This window comes from Neoarius graeffei, chromosome 2 (assembly GCF_027579695.1).
Source record: "Neoarius graeffei isolate fNeoGra1 chromosome 2, fNeoGra1.pri, whole genome shotgun sequence".
Lineage (NCBI taxonomy): Eukaryota > Metazoa > Chordata > Actinopteri > Siluriformes > Ariidae > Neoarius > Neoarius graeffei.
The window spans coordinates 23282027-23292834 of NC_083570.1; the positions used below are offsets into that span (position 1 = coordinate 23282027).

The 10808-nt window shown below is 40.5% G+C and overlaps 1 protein-coding gene across 1 annotated transcript; it reads left to right on the forward strand.

Annotated features, from left to right (window-relative positions):
- Positions 1-1120: 1120 nt before the first annotated feature.
- On the forward strand, positions 1121-3483 carry LOC132872379 (uncharacterized). Its single transcript, XM_060907146.1, has 11 exons — positions 1121-1241; positions 1346-1480; positions 1586-1657; positions 1765-1797; positions 1922-1990; positions 2079-2159; positions 2248-2310; positions 2397-2599; positions 2777-2936; positions 3027-3114; positions 3246-3483. Exons 1-11 carry the CDS (start codon positions 1133-1135, stop codon positions 3277-3279), a joined length of 1047 nt encoding a protein of 348 aa, XP_060763129.1. The 5' UTR covers positions 1121-1132; the 3' UTR covers positions 3280-3483.
- The last annotated feature ends 7325 nt before the right edge of the window (positions 3484-10808 follow it).

Genomic DNA, 10808 nt, shown 5'->3' on the forward strand with positions numbered 1-10808 from the left:
CCAAATAAGTTCAGTACTAAACTAAATATTCAGCCTGCATTGGTCTATGAATGTGGGCGATTCTTATTGTATCTAAACAATATATGAAGAGCTTCTCTTTCAGTTCACGAAATCCCTGTAGCCACAGCAGCTTCTCCAGTCCGGAGAAGTGCCGCGTCAGAGCGCAGTGCCATTACGCACGGCCATTCACTGTGTTTTACCTTCATTAAATCACCTGAAAACTATATCAAGCTAACCATACAGACCTACATACAGACCTCTACACACAGCAGAGTGTTCCGTTAATAGTTCGGCTTTTTTATGAAGGAGACGCCCTGTTACCAGGGCTCATTATAGCTGCACTGAGATATAGAATATGATCTATATCGTTACTCTACTGAGAGCCCTCATCTAGTTTACCTCTTGTGTCTTGGGCCCTTTCTTGTGTACGGGCGGAGATTGTACACAGGGGCTGTTGTGGGACACTCCTGTGAGGTGGAGAGTATGCTCAGTTTGGCCTGATAGGCAGCTGCCTGGCCTGTTGTAGGCCTGCCACGGTTAAAAATAGAACGAACTTCTTCGTTAGGAGAACGTGCAGGGGTAGGAGCAGGATTTTCACACGCATTCGCCAATGTGTTTATCATCTCCTCGTTGCTTAAGATTGCTGCAACGAGATTGCGAGCGGCCTGACTCATTGTGACTTTCTGCTGCAGCATCCACTCGTCACACAAGATGGCCACAGGCACGGCCCTGAAGTCTGACGTCAGTCAAGTTTCATTCAATATATTCAAAGTTTCATTCCATATATTCAAGGTTTCATTCAATATATTCAAAGTTTCATTCAATATATTCAAAGTTTCATTACATATATTCAAGTTTCATTCCATATATTCAAGGTTTCATTCCATATATTCAAGTTTCATTCCATATATTCAAGGTTTCATTCAATATATTCAAGTTTCATTCCATATATTCAAGGTTTCATTCAATATATTCAAGGTTTCATTCCATATATTCAAAGTTTCATTCAATATATTCAAAGATTAATTTCCTGAACGGCATGCCATATATATATAATTTATTTATATATATATATATATATATATATATATATATATATATATATATATATATATATATTTTTTAGCATGGCATGGTCTGCTACTGGACGACACACAATGTGCGATTGCATGTTGTGAAGTGCCGAGCACCAAATACAACTTGGGCCAAACATCCCGTTAAGAAAACCTGGTACGAAACAGGTGAGCTATCGCTGCTATGCACTACATAGAATATACTGAATTGTTCTCTCTATGGCAGCACTTTTTTTTTTTTTGTGCTACTGACTAAAAGTCATTTTCCATAGATTCATACGCCAAAGCTGAACAGAAGTGTTTGCAATTGATGGAGTCCTCAAGTGTTGAGACAGAGGATGATGTGAACACTTTTGCAATAAGGCAGCGTAAGTGCCCAAGGAGGTTTGTCTCCGAATCCTCTGATGGTAAGCTCTCTTCACTAATGACAACATTAGTTACTCAATTCAGTGTTCATTTTCAAGTAATTTACAAGAAATTTACATTGCACATTGTATGGTCTTTCCTTCCAGATGATTCTGCTCCAGTGGTAGCAGCAACCAAGAAGCAACCCAAGACTCGGACTGTGGCTGGAAGCCCTGTGTGTAAGTTAACAGTTCCCAAATCATCATTCATAGCTTGGAGCTAACATTCATGATGAATAACCGGTGTATATTACGTGACTGATCTGATGTTTGTGTGCTCTTTTCAGGTCAGCAGGACCCAATGCCCTTACCACCACAATGTAAGTGTTTTTCAATTTATTTGTAAATGTCTAATGTATTATCATAGGTTCTTCTTTTGCGAATACCATGTATAAGACCCCCCCCCAATAAATGACTTAACATCCATATGCACCATCTTTTCAGGGTCAACACCAGCTGGGACTGGAGCCAGTCCTCACCACCCTAGCCCAAGTCCTGTTGACCCTGTTCAAGGTACAGTTGCTTTCAAGTTCCCATTTACAGATGTTGGAATACAAAGTCATGAACAGGAAAACTAACATTTTCTTTTTGAAAACTTCAGCCAGCAGCCGGGCACTACACCCAATTCAGTCAACCAGGCACCTCCAAGAATCACTGGAAACCTCTTTTGACTCTGTTCAAGGTACAGTTGCTTTCAAGTTCCCATTTACAGATGTTGGAATACAAAATCATGAACAGGAAAACTAATATTTTCTTTTTGAAAACTTCAGCCAGCAGCCGGGCACTTCATGACGGACAGGGTGTCTCGGCTATCGCAGCCATGTTTGAGAGAAGTAAGTACTTTTATACACACTAACTAGTTCACTCACTCAGGAAAGTACATTATAAATTACAACTTCCATCACATTTGTCCCCATAGTCACAGAGGCCCACATGAGTCGCTTGATGCGGAGGCTCGAGGCTAGGTTTGACAAGATCGAGTCATTGGTGGAGACCAACGCCCCGACACACACGCCTCAACTCCAGCAAGATGATGTGGTGTTGGCTAAACCATGCAGCATGGTGATGGAGCTGCTGGAGTTGGATAGGAGTCTGGAACAACCAGACAAGAGGAACAAGATGGTAATTTTATCTATCTATCTATCTATCTATCTATCTATCTATCTATCTATCTATCTATCTATCCATCTATCTATCTATCCATCTATCTATCTATCTATCTATCTATCTATCTATCTATCTATCGTATAAGCTCGCTACAGTAATTTTCATTGTATAATTATTTTAATTTTTTTACAGCAACATTTTCTTGAAACTGTCAGAGGGGCAGGTTTAGGGGCAGCCATTCACCGTATGCTACGCCGAGCGGCAAATAATGAGGTACTCGCCCAGTACAGCTTGCGGGGCAGACGGGCCAAAATGTCCTTTGATGACCTCATTCTGTGCAAGATTATAAAGGGTAAGTGTTTATATATTGATCACATCACTTTTATGCCATGCTTGACTGACTAGGTTTTGATGTGTAACTTTCCTTTATTTTGCCTTCTAGCTGCATGTGTCAAAAAATTTCCTGGCCATACGGAAGCTGAAGTGGAGGAATGCCTTGGGCAGACTCTAAAATTTGCACCACACAGACGGTATACTTCTGCTCTCTAATTTGGTGCAATCACAGAAATTTCGTGGTTGGTAGTAGGGTGGTTTATCATGCTTTTGTGGACATGTGCTCATTGTTCTTGTTTTTAAACATTTTGTTCCTTTTTCTTTTCAGATCAGCTGGTCAGCAGCAACGGATGGACAATTGAATTGTGAACAGTGATTTTTATTCTATTTTTTGTGAAGTGATTTATTTTTTATTCTATTTTGTTTGTTATTGAATGCACAGTTACACTTTAAAAAACTGTTATTTCTATTTTATTCTGTTTTGAATGTGTTTTATTGAATGCACCGTTTCAGAAACTTTTCTATTTTATTCTGTTTTGTATATATGATTGTTTTATTGAATGCACTGTTACACTTTCAGAAACTTTTCTATTTTATTTTTTATTTTCAAACATTTTTTTTATTCAAATTTGTTATTGATATTTTCTCATTAAACTTTCAAGACCTGCCAAATTTGTCTGTTCATTCATCACTGAGTTTTCTCATGTAGATATGCTAGCAGTTGTGTTGATGTTGCTAATTAGTTGAAAGCAAAATCTAACCAAAACATAACATTCTACAACGTCAGGGGGACGTTAGGCTAACATTCAGGGAACCAAACATGCAACCAGCAAGGTTAGGGGAAGGGCAGGGGAAGGTTGTTGTTGTAACCAACAGGAAACGTTTGGGCAACGTCAGAAAAACTTTCCATGGCAACCACGTGGCAACCAAGTGGCAACCAAACCTAACGTATATGCACCGTATAGGCAACCAAAGGCGTACGTGCCCAGAACGTTCTGGGAACATAAAATTGTTACTAGGGTAAGCCATCAGCTCGGTACATCCAAGATGGCAGCGCCCAACTCTGGGTGTGCGTGCCATGTTATCAACTTGGACAACGAGCCCATCATATCCTTTTCAGATACCTCATGGAAAAAAATTATCCGAATGTATGGATACTTGGGCAGCTCTAGATGGCCCTGAAAAATTTTTAGCAGTCAGTTTCGACAGCCTTTCACGTACCAGTGCTGGCTATCATCGCCGCTGTTACCAAAAGTTTACCGACGAGACGACTTGAACAAGCAATAAGAAGACGAGAAAAAGGCTGCTCGTGGACAACAATACAAGATCATGAAGCTCCCATGCCTTCTCCTCCGAAACTATTAAGATCGGTGTTAAAATCATCAGTCGAGAGACGCTCAAAACACGTTCTACCACACAAATGCATAATCTGTTGTAAAAACAAAACTACTCTGGACAAAACAAGTCGAAAATGGAAGAAAGAAAAGTTGGTAACGTGTGAGACCGACGCTGCAAAACTTTTGCAGGCGGCCAAACTGAAGAAAGACAAAAGAATATTAATACAGGTAAATATTTTTTGTTATCATCGAGTCATTCCACGCCTATACGTATGCAATAAGTCTTTTAAAATGAGTTCAAATATCAGTTTTAATATTGGTAAATGTGAGGAAGTGAGTTAAGAACTGACTTGCATAGTGAAAGGCAGTTGTGAGGAGAACATTTTATTTTTAGAAAGAGGAAGGTCTGCTGATTTAATTGATATATAGATATTGTAGTCACCAAAAAAATGAGGCCACTGAAAAATTTAGGCACAAATACAGCTTCGGCCCACGGTCTAATTTGCATTCTGTCCTTGTGAGGAAACCTGATTGGACCACGGAGCTTTAGCACCACCTACTGGTGTGGCATTCTTGCTCAAACACACACAGCCAGCAGACTTGGCTTGTAAATCGCAGGATTTAATCTAAAATATATTCTAAACCATGTTTTTTCTTTAACTTAAGGGCTACGACTAGGCCTATATATAATATTTCTAGCATAATTTAAACCAACAGCACAGAACCAACAGACCAGGCTTGTAAATTGCAGTTTTGAATGTAGCATAAAATACATTCGGAACAATATCTTTTCAGAGCATAAATAGGCGACAACTACGTATAATAATTATAGCAGAACTACAAGTCAAGTATAACTGTTCACCCCCTGAAAGTCATGACCATTTTTACAATCACAATAGAAATTCTCATCTCATTATCTCTAGCCGCTTTATCCTGTTCTACAGGGTCTACAGAAACTGAACTAACTTCATTAATTTCCACATCAAAATCTTCAACTTGTATACAAGATCCCTGACTTTCGAGACTCTTCAAACAGATAATACAAGAAGCAATTGAGCCTCTTCTAAAAATAATCAGTTATTCCCTTAGAATTGGCTATGTACCCATCTCATCTCATTATCTCTAGCCGCTTTACCCTGTTCTACAGGGTCGCAGGCAAGCTGGAGCCTATCCCAGCTGACTACGGGCAAAAGGCGGGATACACCCTGGACAAGTCACCAGGTCATCACAGGGCTGACACATAGGCACAGACAACCATTCACACCTACAGTCAATTTAGAGTCACCAATTAGCCCAACCTGCATGTCTTTGGATTGTGGGGGAAACCAGAGCACCCGGAGGAAACCCACGCGGACAACATGCAAACTCCGCACAGAAAGACCCTCACCGGCCACGGGGATCGAACTCGGACCCTCTTGCTGTGAGGCGACAGCACTAACCACTACACCACTGTGCCGCCCCACAACAGAAATTGTGTATGTTTAATTCCCTGACGGTATTTTCATGTACATGTATGCTGGAGTATATTTCTAAAGCCTAGTATTTTCTATTGACATTAAAAAAAGGAAAAATAATTTAAAAAAAATCAATATACTGTTATGTAACCCCTATGTATTAATATTTGTTAGAGAACCCATTTGATAACACCCTTACGCCTTATATGAAGCGAAGGCAGCTTTGTGTATCATTCTGCAGGGTTTTTCAAAGTTCAGTGTTCTGCAGCCAAGTTGATTCTATGTTTAAGATTTTCCACACCAAATAAATAAATAAATACACAGTGACTACAGCTTGATTACAGCCACGTCACTGGTTTGGCCTGAACACTCAGAGGTGTGGTTATAACATACAGTACGAATGAATGTGAGTGTAGAATACCACATGCTAATGAATCGGGCTGCATAGAGCTTGACACAGACAATAAAATAACCTACACTTTGCACACACTTGACCCAACATCAGAATCCTGAGTGAGCAGGGGCTGCTTCCCTTAAGTTTCGTCCATAAAGCCTTCCACTGCCGAAAATTTAATAGGTTACTGCTGTATTATTTCTGACATAAAACAAATTCTGCTTGTGTTACGACAGGCATTTCTGTGCTTTGTGAACATGCGAAAATATCAAACTGTGGTAATTATTAGTCATGTAAAACTGTCAACAATGCCTTATAATGATCAGACACACAAGAGGAGTTTTTCAAATTTAATCACAATAAATAATTCCCCCCGGACTATAACTGCTTTCAGGTGCGCTCTGTGTGTGTGTGTGTGTGTGTGTGTGTGTGTGTGTGTGTTAGTTACATGCAAGAAAAGAAGTGGTTTCAGCCATCCACACTCAAGCCATCCAGTCACTGCATGTATAGCAGGGGCTAGAGACCAGACTCACTCCAGGTGCTTGATGTTTTGTGTATCAGGGGCTGGAGATGACAGACTCCCTCTGTGATGTTCTGTGTGAGGGCTGAAGGTCCATGGTCTCACTCCAGGTGCTATGATATTGTCTGTAGCAGGAGCTGAGGAACACGGATTCCCTCCAGCTGCTGTAATGTTGGTTGCTGAAGGAGCTGGGAGCCACTGACCCCCTCTCGGTGGTGAAATGAGAGGTGATGCGAGAAGCTGTCCTTGGTCTTTGGCTGTTTTCACCCTGGCTGGAGATGGAGCAGGCAGTGCTTTAGACTCCACATCCTCATCACTACTGTTCAATCTTGTCATGAAAACAGAAGAGATGTATACCATAGCTTTGGCTGTGTGAATTAAGTGTCATTTTACATAGGATATTCATGACTTTTGTTATGTTGCTGTCATGTCTTACATTTTTTCACCCCTTTGGAGAGGGATTAAAGTGCCTGATACACACCACTGGGCAGGATACATTTGGGATGAATATAAAGTAAAAAAAAAATGCTATGGGCACATCCTGAGAAGAGATGCAGAGCATGTTGGAAGGAGAATGTTAAGGATGGAGCTGCCAGGCACACGAAAATGAGGAAGGCCAAAGAGATGGATGTGGTGAGAGAGGACATGAAAGTGGCAGGTGTGGTAGAGAACGATGCAGAAGACAGAGCAATGGAGACGAAAGATCCGCTGTGGCGACCCCTAATTGGGAGCAGCCAGAAGAAGAAAAAAAGAAGATTAAGTTAAAAAAAATTAACTTGCAGTATATCTAATACATACATGTCAACCTATGCGGAATGTCCGTTTTTTATACAGATTTGATTCAATAAACGTAGTATACGGGCATACAAATAAAGTTACACGGATTCTTTAAAAAAACTTCAATATTTATTTAGAGCTATAATCAATTCCCACGATGATAAAAGAGCGCATAACATTCATTTACAAACGTACTGTACACCACAGAAAGCACAGACAGCCAGTAAAGAGTCTTATGAAATTGCGCATTATCTTATGGTAGCGAGACTTCGTTCCACTTTTGATCATGAGCACACCGCATTGCGAGAATCCCGCCAACCGGGAAGTAACATTTTGTCTGAAACGCGTATTTCCACCTGAGCGACTTTCAATAGCGACTGAAAAGATTCTGAATGGGCACTCCAGCAAGATCAACACAGACACTTGCTGTGACATGCAGCCGAGTGAGTATTGGTGCAGACTGCTAAAAAAAGCTGTCATGGAGTACAATTCAGAACATTAGAGTGACACTTTGTGTTTTTGTCAAACATTGGAGCTTTGTATTCATTCTGAAGGTTTATTGTTATTAATATTGAATAAAAAGTAACTTGGATATATCATTGTTAATTATCATTCAAATTTTAGGTAAATTATTTTAATTTGCATCTTATACGGATTTTATAAGGGAAATACGGATTTTGGAGGCTGGTTATACAGGTTTGATTGACCAAAGGTTGACATGTATGCTAATATCTTAACATCATTTGATCACATTAGATACACGGCTTTCATGTAAGAAATCACTAATCACTCAACTCTTAATGCAAGACTTAATGCCCCGGGGAAAGTACTGTCTTGGTTATGCTTTTGCTAAATTTTCATTAATTACATATTAATTAATCAATCATTAATCAATTAATTAATAACTGAACAAGACATTCAACCCCTACCTTCTAGTTGTTGAGGAGACAGGAGCTTTGCAGGAGCAAGGAGCTTGTGGCTGCCATCCAGATGCAACAAGGAATGTGGCCCTAACACTGTATGTCCGCCGGTGCAGTCTTGAGTACATGGCTCTGCGTGCAGCCCCTTCAGGATTGCTTCTAAGCATACTGTTCTGGACACAACTCCTTTGTTCAAATATGCCTTCTCTCAATATGCACACTCTCAAAAGGCGGAAGGCTCTCTCTGCACAGTCAAATTCCTCTCCACAGAGGACAGTAACTTGATTGCTGGTGAGAGCCCTCTGCCTCACACTCGACCGCAGGCAATGAATTATGTCAGCATTGTCCAAATGTCTGTTTTGTTGAGAAAAAAACATTGATATACACTCTGTGTGAAAAGAAGGAATTAAGTGAATATTAATCAGACTATAACTCCTTGATAGAGATATACCGAAAGAGGAATTATACACTGGCATTATTTCTCATGCACATATATTCTGATGCCAAAATCTAAACATTTTGAATAACATCTAGAGATTTTTCTATGTATCACCAACATTAGCATAACACAGATTTATAATTCTTTGTTTCAGGTTACAAATGGGGCGGCATCGTGGTGTAGTGGTTAGCGCTGTCGCCTCACAGCAAGAAGGTCCGGGTTCGAGCCCCGTGGCCGGCGAGGGCCTTTCTGTGCGGAGTTTGCATGTTCTCCCTGTGTCCGTGTGGGTTTCCTCCGGGTGCTCCGGTTTCCCCCACAGTCCAAAGACATGCAGGTTAGGTTAACTGGTGACTCTTGACCGTAGGTGTGAATGTGAGTGTGAATGGTTGTCTGTGTCTATGTGTCAGCCCTGTGATGACCTGGCGACTTGTCCAGGGTGTACCCTGCCTTTCGCCCATAGTCAGCTGGGATAGGCTCCAGCTTGCCTGCGACCCTGTAGAACAGGATAAAGCGGCTAGAGATAATGAGATGAGATGAGGTTACAAATGCAGTAAACAAAATAAAATACAGCACAGGATCTAGTACACTGTAGCAGTGAAATGCGATACTCTTCTGGAGTACAATAGCAAATGACCTAAATGTCATTTTGAATTATTGGCCAACTATTACTGTGAGATCAGCAATGTTAGTACATATGATTCCAATATCACTGTGTATCACCACTTACTTGGCAGAATAAAATTTGGCTTTTGATATCTGGCCATGATGTCTAAGTTTTAATCTGATTGAAACTACAAATGTAAGCATGTTGTGTTTTTTATTGCTTAAGAGAAGTATTGTCTCTGAAGGAAGCATTCACTACTCACTCTTCGGACACAGAAGGTGATGGGGTAGATATCGCGGGGAGTGGGGAACACATGGCAATGAACAGGGTGGCGCCATATAGCCTATCTCTCAGCATGAATATATGAATTTTAATTCTACACATAATAATTCTCAATGTGACAACAATATTTATATAGCAATCATAATAACATTTTTGAGAGGCAAGTCAGGCTCTCCATGGTTGCTGTAGGCGGGTGAGGACAACAACAGCTCCAGCCCTTGAGAACCATTCCTCATAATCAATACAAAGCACAGAACACAAACATCACTGCAAACATACAGGTGTCAAAGGGGGTAAACGGGTACATTACAGAAAATACCCCTCCTTCCCCCGTGCCAAAAAGATTAAAGATGGCCTTGTCATAGTGATACAGCCATTGCTTTGAATGCTGGCTTTCCCCATTTCCATCCTCCACTCACTAAACTATGTACACAACATTTTTATGTTTCTATCATATTTGCTCATATACTTATCCTGATATGTGTATGGATTCATCTGGGCAGAAATGATGAAAGGCCACCTATTTATGAGCCGTGGTTCTGCTGGGTTTCTTCCTGTTAAAAGGGAACTTTCCTATTGCCCTATCCCTGTTGCCTTCATGCTCATTTCAGGAGTGTCAAAGTTTCATTCCAAGTGTAATATAAATACTGTATATTCATTATTAAGATGATGCCATGGATGGAGAGACTGTGGACTGAGGCTTTAGAGGCTATATGCTGAACTATTCAAAAACAGCTGAACACCAGAGATTGCCAAAAATCATTAGTGCCAGAAAATACCCTCAGACCCCAGAGGGTCAGTTGTGCTAACGACTGAAATGTCTTGCATCCTTCAGAATGTAATTGCTGGAATGCAATTCAAGCAAGACTGCCTTTCGATTTCATAAAATCAGTGAAATGTAGTTCTCTCTGAAATTTGGTCGTTCTGATATATGTTTATTTCTGTAATATCTCACAAAATAATGAGGCCATCATGTGGCTGGGAAGTTATTTAATTTGAGGGGATTCCCTAGCAAATAATGTGCATGGAATCATGCGCTTTGCGCAGTCAAGCAGACAGAGGAAGTCCATGTACGCATGTGCAGGTTTACCTTTGACTGTGCACTGACAGTTACATCATTTTGTCATGAAATGAAAAGCTGATCACACCGAGGTGCTCGCTGAC